The 20,935-nt window shown below is 46.4% G+C and overlaps 1 protein-coding gene across 3 annotated transcripts; it reads left to right on the top strand.

Annotated features, from left to right (window-relative positions):
- Positions 1 to 16,340: 16,340 nt before the first annotated feature.
- On the top strand, positions 16,341 to 20,895 carry POP4 (POP4 ribonuclease P/MRP subunit). 3 transcript variants are annotated; one of them, XM_085589529.1, is made up of 7 exons: positions 16,341 to 16,943; positions 17,824 to 17,871; positions 18,256 to 18,479; positions 19,114 to 19,191; positions 19,414 to 19,475; positions 19,803 to 19,904; positions 20,304 to 20,895. In XM_085589529.1, exons 1-7 carry the CDS (start codon positions 16,356 to 16,358, stop codon positions 20,438 to 20,440), a joined length of 1,239 nt encoding a protein of 412 aa, XP_085445655.1. In that variant the 5' UTR covers positions 16,341 to 16,355; the 3' UTR covers positions 20,441 to 20,895. The 3 variants fall into 3 exon arrangements, with proteins under 3 accessions (XP_085445655.1, XP_085445656.1, XP_077642433.1); XM_077786307.2 differs by having other exon boundaries at positions 16,904 to 16,943; positions 17,819 to 17,871; XM_085589530.1 differs by lacking the exon at positions 17,824 to 17,871.
- The last annotated feature ends 40 nt before the right edge of the window (positions 20,896 to 20,935 follow it).

Raw genomic sequence — 20,935 nt, 5'->3', positions numbered from 1 at the left:
GCCTGGAGGTGCATCAGAGCATGAGACACTGAAGAACACAGTCCTTGGCTTCCACGCACACAGGGAGGGCTTTTAAACCTGGAAAGGAAACAGGTGGGAAAAAGATTTGCATGCTGGACCATGTCTAAACAAATACCAGCATTCCTGTGTGGGAATTTGCTCAAGGACAGTTAGTCCAGCAGAGTCTGCGTGGATCCTGCAATGTCAGGAGAGCTCTAACCCTTCCACCAAGGGCTGGTCACACAAGTAAAACTTGTATTTGGACTGGGGGTCCTCTGGCCAGCTCTTCATCACTGCTGCTGCTTTCTCAAGGGCAGAGAATATTTCTCAGGGCCTCAACTTCCTCAACTTTTTTCTAAGGGAGTGAACTAAAATTTTTCCACAAGAGGAAGAAGAAAATCTGCCTAAATTGATTAAAATAAATATCTGAGTCTTGAAGCAGTGAAGCATGTCTGTCTAAGAGTAGTTATGCTTCTATTTCAACTTCAGCCCTACCCCAGCTGGTCTCCAAGTAAACAGGTATCTGCTTTGCTCTGATATTTTTGTTCCATCAGAGTGCATTGTCTCTTAAATTACAGACTGTGTGGTTTGGAGGAAATATATCAATCATCTTGAGTTTGTCCTTCCCTTTCTTTTGTAGCCTGTTACCTGCAAAGGGATGTGGCAGCAAGTTTTGTGTGCAATGACAGGAGCAGAATTGCCAAGGTCTTTTAGACTTTAATTACATTAAAGGTGAAAAAATATTAAATCTGCAACTAAAAGTAACTTTCTTTATCCTTTCTGAGATCAGAATTAACTGTGCCACAGTAGGATAACAATTCTTATATTCCAATTCACCATAAAACCTCAGAAATACTAAACAATAATCTGAGGATTTGATGAAAAGATCTCTTCTAGCAAGAGCAAAAGGCATCTTTTCTTTCCAGTGAAGACCTGTACACCTGTAGACTTGAGAGAGAACTCATTCCCAGTGCACAGGGTACCTTCAACAAGTGAGATTGCCTTGCTTTACTTTTACCTTCATCTTCACTATATGAAGGTAAGTATTGCCTTTAAAAAATGTGCAAAATGTGTCCTTCAGGTTTTGGGACCATGGTTTCCACATTCAGGCTTGCTTTTTGTTTGCAAAGTATACAGCCTGTAATTGGCCCCATATTCCTGTAGTGGAGGAAAAATAAGTGGCTAAGGAGGAGACAGCAGCTTTCAGTACAGTATTTAGTCTTTAAAAGGCACTTAAAGGAATGAGAAATGTTTTGAAGAGAAATTGTAAAGAATTTGGAGCCTTATTGCTGTGTGTTGGTAACTTCTGCTAAAACATCTGTCCTTTGAGAGTGTTCTTTCTTCTGAAAAGGGCAACTGCCTCACTTCTGCTGATTGCATTTACAAAGGGCGAAGCGAGGTTTTGCCCTACCCTTAATGGACAGAGGCTAGTGGCAAATCTTGCTCTTTCATAAATCTCAGCATTGCTCGTGGTGTCCGCTGTCAGAATCGATTAGGAGTAAGTGCCTGTGCTGCAGAGCCGTGGGAGGCTGGGGTGGCTCTGCAGTGCCACACGGAGCCGGGCACAGGCTCCCCCAGCACCGCGGCAGCCCCGGCTCCTGCTCTGGGGACAGCCCAGGCTCCTCCACAGCCAGCAAGCAGGGAAGCACGAGGGATGGCTGCTGGGGGCCAGAGCTGAGTCATCTGTAATATAATCATAAGGAAACACACATTTTTCCTGAGAGAAAATCAATAGAACTTTGCACTTTTCCTTGTAATAATTCCAGTGTGCGCCATCAGCTGCAGCTCGCTCACAGTTATACTGCCATAAATTCACTGCGAGTTAATGGATTTCCACAAAATCGAATGGATTTACAGCAGTGTAACAGAGCTGGTGCTAGAGCCACGCACATGTAAAAATACATGGAACAAAAAGTAGTTTGATAGCACACAGGTGACCTTCAAAGTGCCAAGACCTAGTGAGTAAAAAACAAAATTACCCAGTTTGTAGTGTGCTCCTTTTCTGGCAAAGTTCCCAAGGAAAATGGAGCCTGCAGTGCTGAAAGCCTTGCGGAGTGTGGCAAGAGGGCCAGACCCACTGAAGGGAAGATGGGTGAATGAGCAGCTTCACGCTGTGATGGAGAGTGCAAAAGACTGTCTGAACATGTCATTTGTCATTTCCTGCATAAAACATTTTGGAGCTTAGTCTGGCTTAGAATTAGTAAGTAAGTAAATAATGTGCTCCCAAACTTGTGTGTCAAAACTAGGTTGGTTAATGTATGAGCTGCCTCCGTTGCATTTGTTACTCCACAGCAAATTTCATGCTTAGCCAGAGGCTGGCAAAGTTCATTTATTCATTATCCCCAAACTTTGGGCAGTTATTATTCAAACGCCCCTAGTACATCTATTTAATAAGAAGAGAACAGAAAATTGATGGGATCAGAAATGTTAAAGTCTTAATTAATGCTTTTAGCAAAGACTGATTGGAGGGGGGTTGTAGTGAGAATATTAATGCGCAGCAAGCGTGTCTGGCTGGTGTCAGCGGGCAGGGGGAGGGCTCTGCCAGCTCTGCCCAGGGAGCTCTGCCCCTGCAGCCCTGAGCTCTGCACCTCTGGGGCATCCCTGCATCACCCCGGGGCTCTGCGCCTCCAGCCCGGGGACCACCAGTGCTGCAGGCCTTGGGGAGCACTGAAATACCAACCTGTGCAAATCCCTGATGCTAATGGGTTTAAATGGTAAAACACCCACTTAGAGCGGACTAAAGGTGGAGGATTCTTTCTTTTCTGCTGTTTCTGGGCTTTTGTGGCAGTTCTGTGCAGTTCTGCAGATCCTGTGCTGCAATGGGGGCTGCTGGACAACTGGGGCCTTTGCTGTGGGCACACGGGGACCATGTTTGGGTTTTACTCGTGCAGGAGCAGCTGCAATTATTCCACAGGAAAATTAACAGGCCTTGGAACAACGGGAACAAGATGAAGGTTTGAAGAATCCCAGCAAGGCAGGCCGTAAGGAAGCCCTGCAGCAGCTGTGTGTGGCAGGGATGGGCAGGAGGGAGGAAGGGCGGCATGGGGTTGTTGCTGAGTTTAAACCAAGTTTATAAAACCCAGCTACCTCTGCCAAGTAGAGATGGATAGTATTATAAATGAAGCCAATCAGGAAAAAAATGTGCTTCATATCCATAACAATGACAATCCAAAATTCAGAACTGAACAAGGTGGCTTTTTTAAAGGATCTGTGCTACTGCCAACAAGTGGATTGAAATCCCCTATTTCTCCTCTGGTGACTGCCCACCGTTGAATTATAGCAATTATGGACATTGCAAGTAAAACACAGTTACATTAAAGGGTTGAATCAAAGAGGACTGTGATGCAGAGTTAGTTAATGGATTTCCCTATTTGTTGCATATAGATTTCCTTTCCTGTTATTATTGAACTGGTTCTTAAATCTCATATGGAAAATCATCTGTACTGTAATGCAAACTAAATTACCAAGATCTTCATAAATAATTCAAAAATGTTTACAGGTCAATTGAAGATTGCACTTTTCTAACAGGAAATTTTTGGGATTTACTCTAAGGAAGATGGGAAAGGGGGTGTTAATTTTTTTCTATTTCATTACCGTATCTTTCAAAAACTTTCATTCATCTCTGTGTTAGTCTTATCCTTGAAATAGGAAGCAACAATTTAAGTCTTTGGGAGTATTATACAGAAAGAAAAAACAGATGACCACAGAAATGGGCTCTCATTTTTTTTATTTTCTTTTAATTTTGCTTGGAAATCTGTAGTAATTGATTTATTTTAATAAACTAAAATAGGAATTCTTCATTACTAAATATTTTTCAGGGTTTGAAATTGCTCTGACAATCCAGTGAGTATTGTGACTCATTTTGGGTTTTAGGGTGATCAACATAGTACCTAGGCAGGTTGTGATATTTAGGCTGGCAGTCAAAGTCAACTGTTTGGCAAAAATTAGTAGCATATTTCTGATTTCCAAGTGTTGTGTTTTTATAATAGGTTTTAATGAAACTTTTTTTTTTTTTTGACAGAGTCTGTCTGTATTAGCAGTCTATGTTAAACATGAGCTTTAGCTCTAAATTTCCATGGCAGAGCCTCTTTTTAATGCCTATGCTGTACTTTATTTACTTACTGTTCTGGACTGTTGCATTTCAGTGCTTCCAGAGTTGTCAGAGTTGATCCAAGTGATGGACACCTGTCAGTATGTCATTAACCAACTGTCTTTGCAGTTTTACAAATGTGTCACCAGCCCCACAGGGAGTGTCTGTGCTCTTAGGCTGGGTGTGAGGAAGGCCGGTGCCAGGACTCTGACACCCTCTTGGCTTTGCCTCATCCTTCCCTCAGGAGAGCAGTGTGGTGGTGGCTGTGACCCAGAGAGGAGCAGCTTGGCCAGATCTTAGCCAAGGATCTGAGCACTAAATTCCCCCTTGGGAATGAACGTGCCCTTTCCTGTCATCAGGCAGCCCTGGGCTGGGGCTCAGTCTATGCTCTGAGAATCAGAGTCAGTTCTCTGGAGCCTATGGAGCATCACCAACATGGTGCTGAGGACTCTTGATTTGTCTTTCTTTTCCGGAATTCCCCGCAAAGCACTGAAAGCAGGATGGAGGGGCTGTATTACCAGGCTGCCAGGCACGGCCAGTGCAGCTCAGGAAAGCTCCTGCCCAGCATCCCAGGGCACAGCTCAGCCTCACACTCTGGTCTGGCAGGACAGGCACTACTGCTCTCACTGCTCTGAGCAGGCAGGGACAGTGAGAGCACAAGGAAAAGCCACCCATCGCTTCCTGAAGGGACCCTCAAGTGCCTCAAGATTTAAAAGTCTGTTTTCCTTGGATAGTCATCCTGTGTCTGTGGCAGGAATTTGGATGCTGCTGACACACCGCAGTGCTATCCTGAATTTACAGTGCCCTGGGAAGCCAGCAGTGCCTACCTACCCAGTGTGTCTCACTGTGACTGAGCCAAGCAGTGCCTGAGCTCCAGAGCTGCCCTTGCTTGGGAATGTTGATAAACCTTTGGACAAAGACACAGTGTGCACATCTAAACCCAAGTCAAGCCAAGGAATAACCGTGCTGAGTGATGATCTAAGCTGAACCACATCTGTTGGTGATACCTGGTACCCTAAGGGGGATGCAGCACTTGAGCAAGTGCACCAGAGAAGCCTAAAGAAAACAAAATCAAATGAGACAGTGAAAATTTACAGTTTGATTAAGGAAACATCAGTTACTTTATGGTCTTTACCAAACACACTTGTGTTTGTTATTCATTTATGCTAATTCAGTGCAAGACAGTAAAAGTACAATCATTCAGTGCTACAAATAATGATAATAGTGTAGTCCATTTACAGAGTGCCTGGATATAATTTCAACTTTTATAGTATAGTGTTAGGAAAGTCTAAAGTTAGTTAAATGCACAGCAAGGTGCTAATTTGCAATCCTGGTTAGAATGAACCTCCATTTATGTTTAAGTCACTGATAATGACTTTGCACCCAAGCTAGCCAAGAACCACGCAGCCAGACTCGTTATGACATCCTTTAATAATTAATAACCCTGGCATTTCAGTCTCCAGAGAAGCAAGCAGGGTTTGACAAGACAAGACCCAAACTGAGTACCTATTAGTGCTTCAATCCTGGGGGAATCTGGATGTGGCCACCCTGCAGTTCCCCAGCATTAGTGAGAGACAGAAGGTGGCTCTGCCTCAGGACCGGGGCTGCAGCCCCAGCACAGCCACACCAGGCTCCTGTCAGAATGGCAGCTGTTACATGAGTTCACAACGAGACTGAATAAAAAGAACTAAATCCAGCTTGCCACAGTGTCAAATGCGAGCAGTTGAACTTTTTGCTGTATTTTTTAAGAACATAAACTCCCTTTATGAACCCAAGTTAATTATTTAATGGCCTAGAGAGGTCCTACACTACTTAATGCTAGACTAAAGCATTTCACTAATGAAAAACATCTCAAAAGCAAACGCGAAGAGCTTTGCTGGGTTCAGATGGTGTTTGTCAACCTGCTTGTAAATGTGTGTGGAAAAGTCAACCCAGTTTAGGCTCATTACCCCGGGTAATTCAAACCTCGCCACAGCGGTTCTTTTGGAGCACAGCAGCACCAGAGAAAGCGCCGCTCACGTTCAGGGCCATGAAAATGCCATGTGCCCACATTTGCCTTCATTCGGTGCTCCTCTCGGGAAAGCATCGGCCCAGTTTGTTGTTTAGAGGCGGGAGTGCAGCACGGTGGTGGGGCGGGGAGCCTGGGGGACATTTAGCGGGGACAAAGCTCACCTGCTCTGGGGCTCGGGACCACGACACGCCTGCAGCACGGGCAATGTGCTCAGCGAGTGCTGCGGTCACGCTGAAGCCATTTAGTTTTATTTTTGCAACACTTAGCATTCCCAAAACAGCCGGATGGAGCTCAAGGACACAGGTAAATAAGCAGGAACATTATGATTTGACACAGCTCGAAGTTTCACGCTGCTCTAAAACAAGCTTTTCCCAGTGGAAAAAAAGGGTGTGTGTGTTTTTTTTTTTCTTTCACGTGCTGAACCAAGAAGCAAAATAAGGTGTTTTCCCACCTAAATGAAGTGATAACGGGTTTTGTCATGCATCCCTAGCTAATTGGGGTGTGATGAAGTGCATAATTCCAAAGCCATCTAGCCCGAGGGCTTAAAGGAAAGCTTAACCGTGCCTGCACAGCGGAGTGGAGATAGCTGTGTGGCAAGTGCCTATCGGGAGGCTGCAGGCTGTCCAACCAGCCTGACACGGGGCACTATCTGATTGCAGCTCCAATTCTGCCCAGTCCTGCTGCTGGCTTCAGCACTTACTCGATGGCCAATAAGGCATTAAAGAGTCACAATGTACAGCTTATTTCAGGAGGAAATATTTTAACAGCACAGGGGACTGTCATGCATGCATTAAGAAAACCAGGACACAGCATACCAAATTAAGTTCAGCTACGGTGAAATAATTGTAACAGAGCAATGCTGACCCCAGCTACTGAATGGTGAGACCTGGCTTTTGCTGCACAGGTGAGATTAGGTTTTTCTGGTTTGCTTTCCTCTCTGTCTCCTTGCATATATAAATCACACATATAGTGCATATTCACAGAAATACAGCATTATTTAATATTCAGATGTTTGAGATAAAACCCCAATATCTTAGAGAGAGAACTGTCCTTCAAACTCTGCAGCACAAACTACGGTCTCACAGAAATACAAACTGCAAGAGGAAAGTAGCCCCTACTGTGCAACTCTTTCACTTTGTTAGACTGCAATATATTTTCTTATTTTTCATGTGTCTGATTCGTGTAACCCTGCCAGTATGCAAAGATGGTTGTTGACAGTTTCTTTGTTTTGCTTTTATTATAATGTAATTTATGGGATGCTGAAAGTCTGCAAGTACTTGTACTTGACTGACATTTCTCTGAGAGTCAAAAGATTGCTCTCTATACTGACTGAGATTAAAATGAGTAGACTGCGTATAGCTGTATCCTGCTTTGAAAGTGCAGGATTGGAAGGCTTCCATTAAATTGTTATTTTCAGTTATTATTAGCTCCTAAATCAGTTAATATAACTCCTTTCCCATAATGAATGCACAGCACTGTAAACCTAAATGTCATATTTTCTATTGATCTATTTCCACAACCTGTTTAGTGAAATAATTAAAATGATTTACAAGGCTGACCCAATATCTTAGTGGTTTAGTAAATCACGCTGCCGTGCGGGAGGCTCAGCTGGTTTTAAAGCACAGCTCGTGGCAGCAGCAGGACCCGGAGCGGAGCTGCTGTGCCGCACCTGGAGAGGCTCTGGAAACGCCTCCTCCACACTCGGAGAACGAGGGCTCCAGCGGCTCTGCTCAGTCATCACCTCTGGCCAAAGATGGGGAATGCCTTGGTGCTTCCCAGCCCGAGCAGAATCTGCGTTGCAGGGAATGTATCTGCACTGGCAACTGGAACATCCCCGTTTTCTACCCCCACAACTGACTCTGTATATCTGGGTGGGACAAAAAACAGCTGTGGAGTCTGGTATTTTTACATGCATAACAATGAGGGAAATTATTATTTCTACCTTCTTTTTATTTTGTTTGTTTGTTTTAATTAATAAGAAGAGGACAACACACAAAACACAACATCTGTGTTTAAAAGCCAGGGTTATGGAAGGGCTCAGTACAATTCAGTAGTGTCAAGACAAAGACATATTAAAGCATGCCTCACAGTCCCTTAAAATCCCTGTAAGTCAGTCCTCAGGGGATAGGAGGGTTTCATTAAGATGATCTCCTTGGCACAGGAGCCCTCCTGTAATGACATGAGCTCTCCTGACTCCTCCATGTCACCCAGCTCACCCAGAAGTGATGCTGGTAGGACCACCAGAATATTCTTGGGTTTGTTCCCAGCTCAACCTCCCAGTGTTATGGAAACACTGAGAACCCTTGGAGCAGGGGCAGAAGGACAGTACAGCAGTGCCTGGGAGGAGACACAGCAGCCAGACTGTGTTCAAGAGTGGCAAGAGCCAACTAAAAGTACCATTCAAAAGTGGGTAACAACTATCCTTCTCATGAAGAGTGTGGAACAGCTGCAGTCTGGAACAAAAGGGATCGACGTGACTTCCATGGCATCAGGTCAATAGATGTTAAGCAAGGAATGTGCAGCCAGGGCCAGCCCTTGTGGGGTCCCTCAGGGTCCTACTCTGGCCAGCCATGCAGGGAGGATGTCCCTTAGGGGATACATGTGGGCAGGAAGGACACAGACCTCCATCCTGGAAAGACAGAGTCCCACAACTCTGAAATCAGCATTTGAGACACCACTTACAATGCCTCTATTTGCAATCCCTGAACAAGCCTCTACCTTGCTTTCAGCATCTAGTACATTTTTTTTTAGTTCTATTATTTTACATAATTACACAGAGAAAAGAAAAAACATCCAATAAAAAAACTTTAAAATTTGAAGAGAGTTGTTGGATACACTTTGCAGCAGACGTCATTATCTTCCTTCCCTGACCCTGACCCACAACCATTTCTATTTTGCTTTAAATGATCCGCAATTTTACAGTATGTATTCAGCTGGAACTATTCTTTTTGTTAAATAAACTTTATCCTTGTTCTGGCTGCTCTGGGCTCTGAAAAGAAACAGTTCTTCCTTGTGACTGTTCCAAAATGTAGGTCTGAAAATCAAAAAAAAAAAAAAGAAGTGTTGGTAAATGGGCTGTAATCATACTGAAGGGCAACTGAGTATTCCTCCTCTAAGGCAGAAGAAAATAAAGGAAAATCTGCTTTGCTTCTGCTGCTTCAATGCTGATAATTTCACAGATCAGAGTGCTTTTTTTAGACAGAAGCCTGCTGTGCTGCAGTGTGTGTTTCGAGCTGAGATACCGTAGTCAAGCCCTTAATGCCACACTTGGATGTGTAAATCAGGGCCTCATTTCGTGTCCCCAGCAGCACCTGGTGCTGCCGCAGCGAAGGGCCCTGGCAGACACCAGCACAGGCACCGGCAGCTCCAGACTCACAGGAACCCGAGTGTGCACTGGGAGCAGCACGTCTGTCCTAGCTGTGCTCCTGGGAGCTGCAGGGTCTTACATCAGAGCTCAGTGCCTGGGACAAATAGCACTGAAGTGATGCAAGGTTCAAAAGTGACCTCAGAGAGGGACAGAAACACACAAACACCCACCTCCTGAGGGCACAGCAGGGCCACAGCCCCCTCACTGCCCTCTGCCACAGGAGAACATCTCCCCTGCTTCAGTGTCTGCCCGGCCTCAGAGTAGGCTTTCTTCCAGAACAGGACAACCACGAACCAGAAGGAGCTGGGCAGCTCTGTGCTCAGTGTGTGCCACATGGCCAAAGCTGACGGGTCCTGAGCAGTGACTTGCTCACTGCCCCAAGCCTGCATGGCACACACAGCTCTGTGGTGATTACTACCAGCTCCGCTGAAGATTACCAGCTCTTGGTGATTACCATTTCTTGGGGATTACCAGTGTGCTTTTACATACAAATCTGTCCTTCCCTGCAGCTCCTCTGTACACTTGCCAGAGCATCCATCCTTGAGCTTGCAGTAGTCCCAAAAACCCACTGTTCTTCCTGTAGCCGGATCCACCCCTGCAGCACTCCTCATTTCACACTCTCGTAACTCAGAAATCCTTTAAACCACAGCAAGACAGAGTGACTCGAGCTACCTGCTAACTAGGCCTCTGTACTTACTGAGCTGTGGCAAAGCCAAGGAGCCCCTGGCAGCTGTCTGCAAGAGTGCTTTGGGTCAGGTATAAGCCTGTGATGAGTTAACTCTGTTTAGAGAATGTACTTAAATTAAACATTTTCTCTCTCCCATTTTCACACACTGTTCTGTTTTTAACAAGTATAAGGTGCTTAATAATCTCTACCACTGGTAAGATGAAAGCTCTCCTCCTCCCATCCTTGCCATTTTGTCCCACTGCAAAATGTATAAATTAATCCCATGCTAAAATTAACATACATTGCTGAGGCAAATGAATTGGCATCTTCATGTGTATCTATTAGCTTCCAGCATTTCCTGAGAGGGCTTTCATTTAATTACCAGCCTGACAGCCTAAGTCACTCCTGACTGCAGCCACATTTATTACTTTTATCTCCTTGGACACCTGCCTCTCTCCATGGTTTATCAGATTTCTACTGAAGAGAGGGACAGAATATTTTCTATTGCACCACGTTATTGTTTCTTTAAAAGGCACTTACTAAAGCACTGACCTCAAACGGGGTTGTTTTGGTTAGCTTAGCATGGGCTTTTTTATTTTTCAATTATCAAAGGACTGCTGTAGCGTTAACCCTCTCACTGCCCCACCACACTCCGGCAGTCCCAAAGAAATGGGATTACAGACAGGGAGCTGAAAGCCTCATTGCCAGCTCTGGGCAAGGAGCTGACCAGTGCACATAAGGACCCTGCCAGCAGTGGCAGTCCAAGCCCTCAGGTGCTGTGACTGCTTTTCACACTCTCATGGATGAAAACTTCAGGAGTCCTGAGCACAGCTCAGTGCCCTCCACTATAGTCCAGTGAGGAGGATTTAGCTGAATTTCCCTTGGTGGTTTGGGTCACACATTATACAGTCACTGATGCCTCTATAATTTGTTGATAAAACACCAATGCCGAAAACCAGGAACATTATAAAAGTAGTGCTGCCTCCATGCATTACCAGCATGGTGCCAGCAGCGTTATGGGTTAGCAGCACCCTGTTTGAGCATTCACCACTCCACATCAGCTGGGAATCTCAACTCTCCCCTAAGATCGCCTCAGGGAGCAGCTCAGGACACTGCTAGTTCAGGTGCTGACTGTGCCAATGGGGGTCATTCGGCCCAGTCTCAACAGACAAATAGCTCCCACTTGTTTTCCTCTGTGTCACTCTACCTGAGAGACACAGGTCCCCTGGGCAGGACTCATGAGCTGGCATGCTGTGACAGACACTTTCAAACCAGCGGGACCTGAAGCTGAGTGCTGCGGAGGAGCCCTTCAGTGTGTATTCAGCAGCTGCATCCTTTGGAGGTGCACAAGCAGACTTGCTGTGTTAAAAGGAATGGCTCACTCCTAACAGCCTCAGCACACTGCCTCCAAAGAGTCTGGCAGGAACAGGACTTTGCTGAGAATGATGCTTTTGAGAAGGATGCCTCATTATAGAGGAAAAATGAGAAGTTCATATCTGTTCAGTTAATGAACCTTCTCAGCTTCCCTGGGGTTTCACAGCAGTTGTAACTCCAGCCACGGTGGCTGTTTGGCAGGGAGCAGCTGCTGGCTGGGAGCTGTGCAGAGACAGCCGAGCTGGGGACACTGCCCAGGGTGGCTGGAGCCTCCCGCTCCCACCTGGGTCACGGTGTCAGAGACAGTGCCCATGGTCCCAGCTCAGCCCCTGGGCTGCTCCCACCTGGGTCACGGTGTCAGAGACAGTGCCCATGGTCCCAGCTCAGCCCCTGGGCTGCTCCCACCTGGGTCACGGTGTCAGAGACAGTGCCCATGGTCCCAGCTCAGCCCCTGGGCTGCTCCCACCTGGGTCACGGTGTCAGAGACAGTGCCCATGGTCCCAGCTCAGCCCCTGGGCTGCTCCCACCTGGGTCACAGTGTCAAAGACAGTGCCCATGGTCCCAGCTCAGCCCCTGGGCTGCTCCCACCTGGGTCACGGTGTCAGAGACAGTGCCCATGGTCCCAGCTCAGCCCCTGGGCTGCTCCCACCTGGGTCACGGTGTCAGAGACAGTGCCCATGGTCCCAGCTCAGCCCCTGAGCTGCAGGGTGCCTTCCCCCTGCCTCTGGCCCCAGCACAGGCTGGGAAACACAGCAAAAGATGCTTCAGGGAAACACAAATTATTTTAACATACACCTTTTATTTTCAGTACACCTGAATTATTTTCAAAGTGTACTGAATTATATTAATTTTATCTAGTTTTAACCAAAACCAAATCTATTTTTTGCATCACACCTCCCTATCACACATAAGCCAATGTTAATTAAGTTTTAAAATAGAATATTCAACAAGTTCTAAATGAGACTCAAAGCATAACCAAAGTAATGACTGTGAGACACTGTCATGGAATACTATGAATGCTGGTATTAATTAGTAAATACAAGCTGTTCAGGAGCAGAAGTGGTGCCCGTCATGCTGATGTGTGTTTGGATCATATGTGATCCCAGCATGCAGGGAAAGCAAATGTCAGCTGCCAAAGCCTCAGCTTTCCTGACTGCTCGTTACTGTTTTGGGAAGCAAGTGTTGCTATTTTAGCACTGGTCTGTGCGCCAAGGTATGTAGTTTGCAGGAGTTATCTTCAGGTATTCTAGGGTTGCCCATATTTTAAATATTGTAAGATGGATATGGTTTTTTATATTGATACAAGAATTTATTGGTGTTTAAAAAGTGATCTCCTTAATCTGTGGTGAAATTGAATTCCTTCACAATCCTCTTTGTGAATTCCTCTCGTGAATTCCTTCACAATCCTCTTTTCACTGACACTGTGATGCAGAAGAGGCTGGTAGGTGGAGGAACTGGAGTTCTGTATGATAAACCAAGCTGCAAATGGGCACTTTTCTTCCATAAGAGGACACTATTTGTAAAGTTTTATAATTTACTTTTTACCCTACGACAGTGAACTATATTCCAAATGCACTGTACAGTCTCGGGCTGCCCTCTAGTGTGAGCAGCTGTGGAGACAGGGCACAGCCTGCCAAAAACCTGCCTCCTTTCACTTTGTTTTTTTAAAACCCAGCTATTAAACCATTGGGATTTTCTGAAAACATTTTTGGATTATTATTTGGTTTTGATTTCTGTGCCACTGAGATCTATTTGGATTGTACTTCCCCGTGCTTTCTTGTTTCTGTCAGGCACACACAAGCCAGTCTTTTGTCTGTGCCCTGGAGCAGCAGCTGCAATTCAAGATGAGGAGCCAGGACTGCAAGGAAATAATGACCCTTCAGCTGGGAAGGACGGTTTATCAGCTTGGGGCGGGGGCAGAACACGATGACAAGCTTTGAGTTAAGGGCGAGCTGATAAAGCAGAAAAATTAATGGAAAAATATATGGAAAAGACACATTTGAGGGATACATGGTACTTCAAAAGATGCTGCTCATCAGTCAAACACAGCAATCTAAAATCAGTCAACCGAGGACCTAATGCAAGAGTTTGGGCTTACACACATAAATATTGCAAACCTGCCTCTGGCATACATACCTACACTGACACGAGATGAAGGTTCAGGCTATGCCCACCCACCACCCCCAGACATGACCCTTTGCTGGATGGGTTTTTCCAGGGATCACCAAGGACTGACTCCCTGGGAGGGTCCTGGCTGCACAGCCAGTGCTGGGAGGGAAGAGCTGTGTTGGGAATGGTCAGCCACTGGCCCTAAAAGTGCTGGCACTGAGCTCCCCCAGGCCCAAAGGAGATGTCAGGAGCAGGATGCCAAGTCTGGGTGCCGGCAGGAGCTGTGGGATGGTGGCAGGGCTGGCATGGACTGGATGGATGCTGCTTCAGCACACTCATGGGAAGGGGGTGGGAATTGTATTACCTGGATAGAGGAAATCAGATCAGAGGGCTTTAAATAGAAATTATTTTCACCAGTACAGATGTCCCTAGGGACTAAATTCAGCTGCTAATACAGTTTGGCCAAGAGGAATAAACTATATTGATCTTGAGAGCTCAAATGCTTGCTGAGACAGTCCTTCTAGAGAATTACAGTATTTATTTCCTGCATCACTGTCAGCAAAAGTATAGCAGTGATTACAGCGCAGTGACTTTTTGCACACACCAGTTAACTTCACGCTCATCTCTTGCCTCAGTGCATAATTACTCTTTTTTATTTTTTTAATCCCTGATCTGCTATTCTTGTGTAACACAAACATCTTTAATTATACTGTCTTTGGTCACTTCACATCTCAGGTTTTAGCTTTCTGTGACTGTCACAATAAAGATCATTGTGTAATTGCTCCAGAGCCACCCAGCTCTCCCAGGACCCTGCTGCTCCCCAGCCTGTCCTGCACATGGGTCCTTGCCCATCCAAGCAGTTCAGCAGCCCCAAGAGGCACAGCAATATCCTCCCCTAGGGCACACTGCTAGACTGTGTCCATGAAGGGGGTTTGCATAAGTGTGAGTGGGATGTTATTATTTTTGGAGAGCAATAAATAAAGCCATATAGATTAAATTGGATAAGAAACACCAATGTTGGCACCTATAACATGGTATTAATTATATATATCATGGAACTTTATCACTACAAACCTATTCCAAGGGGATTTACTTTATGTCAAAAGCTTCAAAATTCTAAGATACTAAGATAGGGTGCTGCACATCCCAAAATAATCATTACAGTTTTTTGCTGGCGTATTTCCATATCACTTTACATTCACATCTTACCCATATTTCCTCATTTCTCTGAACCTTCTTTTTCTTATCTGCAAACTGCCTTTGCCTATTCTGTGGTTTCTCAGTTTCTTCACCTATTCTTTGTCATGTTTATTTTATGTGAGCCTCGACTCCTGACAGAGAGCCTTCTTGCCAGGACACACAGTAACGCGCTGAGCTCGCTCCCTCAGACATTATAGCTGAAGATAAATTGGGAAATGAAGATGTAGAGCTGTTGGAAGAAACTGGTTTCCCCAGGCGCCAGTTTAGCCTGGATCATTGGATTTACAACACCAGCACCGACAACACTGATTTGACTATTAATCCCTGAAGTGCCCTAAGAATTGCAGCATAAATCCAGTGAAGGAGCACTCATATGGCCCTAAAGACCCATAGCACTTATCCTGGTACTCCATTCATGAAAATTGATCTTCTCATAGTAGCAATGACAACTCAAGGAGTCCCCGCTTTGTAAAACCAAGAGATCCACTTGCTGTGGTTACATACTTTACTGCCTGGAGGTCTGTGATAAAAAACAGCTGCTGTTCATGTTTATACTCTGCAGACACTGGCCCCTTCTCCTTTACACACAACCAGAGAGATCTACTGTTTCATTCCCTGTTAGGGATCACTTTAGTACCTTTGTGCCCCACAGCAGCACTCCACAAAACCATCATGCTTCCTATACCCTGCCCCTGTAACTCCCTCCCCAAATATCCTTTACCAAGCAGTGCTTAATTATCTGCTAAGCAAATATCACCATGTGAAAAGAATATAAATATTTTCTGTATCTTTGCTTATGCCTGAGCAGAGAACTGCAGGGGTTGGGACTGGGCTGGCAGGAAAAAGAATTGGCCATGCTGGTTTCAAGACACTTCTGTTTTGTAAGTGAGCAGGACTTTGTCCTGTCCCAGAAGGAAAGAGGCCCTGATGTGTCAGAGCATGTAAATCTCACAGCAAGTGGCATCTTCCTGTGTCCTGACCTTGATTGCTAGAAGCAGGAGATTGGTTTTAACTTGATTTTAACCCAAGATCTCATGTTGCCAGGTGTGCAGTTCCAGGACAGCTCTGACACACTGTTAACAACTGAGAGCAGAGCCAGGCACTCCTTGCAGCGGCAGCCAGGGCTGTGGCTGGAGAGGCCATGTAGGACAGGGTGGGACTAGGAAAGAACTTCTCTCCTGTTGTAAATGCAGGCAAACCCAATGGGAAGAAATTACAATGTCTGACTCAGTTCAGAAGGCTGAATGACTTCTTTATTATAACTATGCTAAAATACATTAATATACTATAAAAAGGAAGATACTACAACTACATACCTACTTTTCTAACTACCATATCTAACTAACTCACAACTGGTGACCCTCTCTCGAGAGTCCAGCCACAGGTGCGTTGGATTGGCCATCAGGCTCAAACAATCCTCACCAGAATCCAATCAAGCAATCACCCCATGTAAACAATCCTCCAAACACATTCCTCATGACAAAAACAAGGAGCAGAAATAGAAATTGTTTTCTCTTTCTTTTCCCTGTGCACCTCTATGAAAATTCCTGAGAGAGAGGAATGTGCCAGTGACACTGTCCTGCCAGGAGAGGCGGCAGCGGCGGAACCTCAGCAGGGGCAGCGGCGCAGCGCCGCCACGGCCCGGAGCCGGGGCGGCGGCCGGCTCCAGCGCCACTCCGGGAAACCGGGAGGGGCAGATCTCCTGAACAAAGAGGCAACAGAAGAGGGAGGCGAGAAGGAGAGGTGGCACTGCGAATCCCAGCGGCTGCGGGCTGAGGGGGCAGTGAGGGCGGGCTGCCGACTCTGCCGTTCTGGGGGAGGACGCTGCCATGGCCGTGCTGCCGCAGCGCTCAGCGCCTGTCCGCCACCGCGCCCCACGGGGATTGACAGCGCTTTTAAAAACCTCCCCCGTCACAGGAAACGGAATGGCTGCTGTTCAGTGCCTCCCAGGTCAGAATTTATCAGCGCAAGAGCAGGAAATAGCAGGAAAAAGCCAACTGCTACGGCAGCCGCCCTCACGGCGGGCGGCAACGCCGCCTTGCGGCCAGGTCGGGAAGCGCCGCTGTGCGCACGCGTGTGCGACTCGTCATCGGCCGGCGCCGGCTGCGGCAGGACGCCATGGAGGGTGAGGGGAGAGAGGGGAGAGAGGGGAGAGAGGGGAGAGAGGGGAGAGAGGGGAGAGAGGGGAGAGAGGGGAGAGAGGGGAGAGAGGGGAGAGAGGGGAGAGAGGGGAGAGAGGGGAGAGAGGGGAGAGAGGGGAGAGAGGGGAGAGAGGGGAGAGAGGGGAGAGAGGGGAGAGAGGGCGAGGGATGGAGGGAGCGATGAGCGGGGAGAAGGGAGAGAGAGGGCGAGGGATGGAGGGATCGGTGAGGGGGGAGAAGAGAGAGAGGGCGAGGGATGGATTGAGCGATGAGCGGGGAGAAGGGAGAGAGGGCGAGGGATGGAGGGAGCAGTGCGGGGCGAGGGATGGAGGGCGAGAGATGAGGTCTCGGAGAGCGGTGGAGGGGAGGGATGGAGAGTGAAGGATGAAGAATGAAGGGATGAGGGGAAAGCGGTGGAGGGTGAGGGGACGAGGGGAGAGTGATGGAGGGTGAGGGGATGGAGGGCGGTGCAGTGAGGCCTGGAGGGTGGGCGGTTCGAGGGGAGGGATGGAGGGCGGGCGGTGCAAAGGGAGGGACGGGGGCGGGCATTGCGAGGCGAGGGATGGGGCGGGCGCGGGGGGCGGTGGAGGATGAGGGGCGCAGGGAGGGCGGTGGAGGATGAGGGGCGCAGGGAGGGCGGTGGAGGATGAGGGGCGCAGGGAGGGCGGTGGAGGATGAGGGGCGCAGGGAGGGCGGTGGAGGATGAGGGGCGCGGGGGGCGGTGGAGGATGAGGGGCGCGGGGGGCGGTGGAGGATGAGGGGCGCAGGGAGGGCGGTGGAGGATGAGGGGCGCGGGGGGCGGCGGGGCCAGGGACGGGCTGAGCCCCGCCGCGCTGACCCGCCCCGCCGTGCCCGGCAGGGCAGCTGTACCGCCGGCTGCCACCCGAGGAGAGCGGGGAGCCGCGCCTGCAGGTACGGACCCGCAGCCCCGCCGCGGCACCTGGCCAGTCCCGCTCCTACGCGGCCTCTCAAACCCCGCCGGGCTCCCGCGGGCGGGGGTGGGTTCGGGCCCCGGTTTCCCCTGTATATCCCGCTTGGAACTCGCTGTTTCAAACGAAATGCGAAACGAGGGCTTTTCCTCCAAAACGTGAGTCCGCCAGCGGACCGGAGGCGAGCGCTGGGGTGTACCCACGCTCGGCACTGCCCGCCGGCCTTCGGCATCTCCCTCCACCGGCACTGAGGGGAAATCTCCCATTCCCACGGAGATTTTGCCGACTGGATGAAACCACCGGTCAGCAACAAGTTCTAACTTAATTAACACCTAAAATTTTAAAGCATCCTTTCAACTGTCTTTAGCCCCAGGGCTCAGAAGAAGCCAAGACATTTGTACATGCCTTCCTGAGGCGCAGCATGCCCAAAATGAAAGATGAAGCTATCCAGGATATGCTAAATCGGAAAGCTGTCATTCTGGAGCATTATCCCAAAAAAAAGACCAAGCAAAAGAGGAAGAAGACAAAAGGTTTTACTGCCAAGCAGAGGCGAGAGCTGCGTCTGTTTGAAATTGAACCTGAGCAGCAAAGGTAGGGCTTTAAATATAACTTTGTGTAGTAAAGTGGAACTACATCAAAAGTGTGTAAAAGCAGTAGCAAGTGCATGTGGATAGGAGCCCTGCAGTGTGCAAAGTCAGTCTGAAACACTGCTTGTGGCATTTCAGCATGAGAAAAGAATTCTCTTGTCTGCACAGGTGAAAGATTAATTTCTGTTGAGCTCATTTTGTGTACCTAAATATGACAAGAAATCAAACCCAGTCACAATCCCCTCTGGTTCCAGTTTGTAAAGTTGGACTGTCTGTGACCACAGAGTCAAAGTTCTGCATAAGGTTCTTTGAATTTATTGTGCTGAATGAAGCCCCTACTTTGCTAACAAATTAAGCAGGGAGGTAAAAGAATAGGCAAAAAAGGAGAAATCTCTTCAGTCTTAGCCTGATGCTCTGAAACACATCACTGTTTTAGGTTGGTAGAAAAGAACATGCTTTGTGCTTGTTTTATAAAGTAAACCAGCTGTTTGGAGTGGGTCACATTGCAGGGTAACTTAAGCTTATGTAACTTAAAAATGTCAGACTTAACTCTGTGGAAGTACAGACTACTTCAGCCAATGGACTTTTTTACAACTAAATTTTGTTTAATACTTTTCATTTATCTTTTTTTACTGCAGATATGCCATTTTCCTCCCACTCCACGAGCTTTGGAAACAGTATATCAGAGACCTGTGCCATGGACTCAAACCTGATGCGTATGTTGACATATTTTAAATTTAGTCTGGGTTTTATACAGTAGATACTTCCAATTTTATTGAGTTACTACTTGAAACACTGTGGCTCACTGATAAGCATATTGGTACTATTTTACAGAATCACAGAATTATCATGATTATAATAGTTATGGTGACATTTTGTAAATCTGACAGTTCATTTGATTTTTTTCCCTCCTCTCTGATCCCGTTCTCTTCTTCAAGGCAACCCCATATGATTCAGAGCAAGCTGCTCAAAGCTGATCTCCATGGAGCCATTGTTACAGGTATTTTGTTTGTTTGCTTGTAGAACATCATCTAAAGTTCAGTATTTGATTCTGTAGTTCAGGTGCTTATTTTTATATTCCTTTCAGCTTCGTTAGCTCTAAAATCATGTAGTTGAGATCTTATTTCTCTCCTTAAAAATGCTAATTACTTTACAACTACTCTTGAAAATCATGTTGGTTGCAAAGGTTAACTGCACATTTTACCAGTGATTACTGTAACTACATTAGTTCAGAATATTTAAATGTTTATGTTTGAAAATGTATAAAATCATGAAGCAACAGGAGAAGAGCAGATAAATTTTCTAATACATACTGTTGTTCTTTCAGTTACAAAATCAAAGTGCCCCTCTTATGTTGGGATAACAGGAATCATTCTACAGGAATTTAAACACATCTTCAAAATTATCACTAAAGAGGACAAATTAAAAGGTATACAAGGCATTCTTTTTCAGTTCTTTTCATGACATGAATCATAAAAAAATTCTTGAGCACACTCTTCATTTTGTGCCGCTGCGTACATTGTTTTATATCAGTGCTTTTGGCTCTTTGCACAGAGTGGCAGAGGTTACCACCCTACACATCACAAATGAGCAGTTTTAGAAGATGTAACACTGAACTGTATGCTCCTGCAGGAGAATTAACTTTGGTTATTCCAGTTAAATGTGGAGGCTTGGGTTATTTTTCTTCTCTTGATAAAGTATAAAAACCTTGAAATGTGTCAAGGCTCAAATCTCCGGGTGAATAACATCCCCTGGTATGTCAGGATATTTCCACAACAGGGACTTAAATCAGCACACTTTGCTCAGTTTATGTCCTTTTGCATTTCAGTTGTTCCCAAACTTAACAACGTGTTTAGCTTGGAGCTTGATGGATTCATTTCCTACATCTATGGCAGCAAGTTCCTGCTCAGGGCAAGTGAGCGATCGGCAAAGAAATTCAAGTTGAAAGGAACCATTGACCTGTGATTTCATGGAAACTCAGAAGCATTCACAGAAACGTGTTTTCCTGCAGCTCAAAGAGTAGGTTTTCTGGCAGATGGAAGAAGCAACAGCCATGTGAAATATTTCTAAAGCATTCCTTCTTACTGAAGAATGAGCAGTATCTGCTGTCTTTAAGCAGTTTTCACCAACTGTTAAAATTGGTTATGTCTAGTTTTTTTATTTGTATATAATATTTTGTCTTGTATTACAGTTACATGATTAATATTATCTACCTGATTTCTGTTTCAGTGAAAATTATATTTTGTAACTTTGCAATAAATATTATTGTTGCCTTTTGTATAAATTGGGCTTTAGCTGCCTGTTATATGCTTGCAGTGAGACTGCAGGTCCTGACACATGCTCTTTTAATCATTGTTCCTGGGCCAAGATCAGCATCTTGGCCTGCTGCAGGCACATGCAAATAAATTGTTTCAGTGGCAGGTTTTACCTTGAGCGTGTTGATGTTGTTACGGGTGCCAG

The sequence above is a fragment of the Lonchura striata genome, chromosome 11 (assembly GCF_050655825.1).
Source record: "Lonchura striata isolate lonStrDom1 chromosome 11, ASM5065582v1, whole genome shotgun sequence".
NCBI classification, from domain to species: domain Eukaryota; kingdom Metazoa; phylum Chordata; class Aves; order Passeriformes; family Estrildidae; genus Lonchura; species Lonchura striata.
This window is presented reverse-complemented; position numbering and strand designations above follow the sequence as displayed.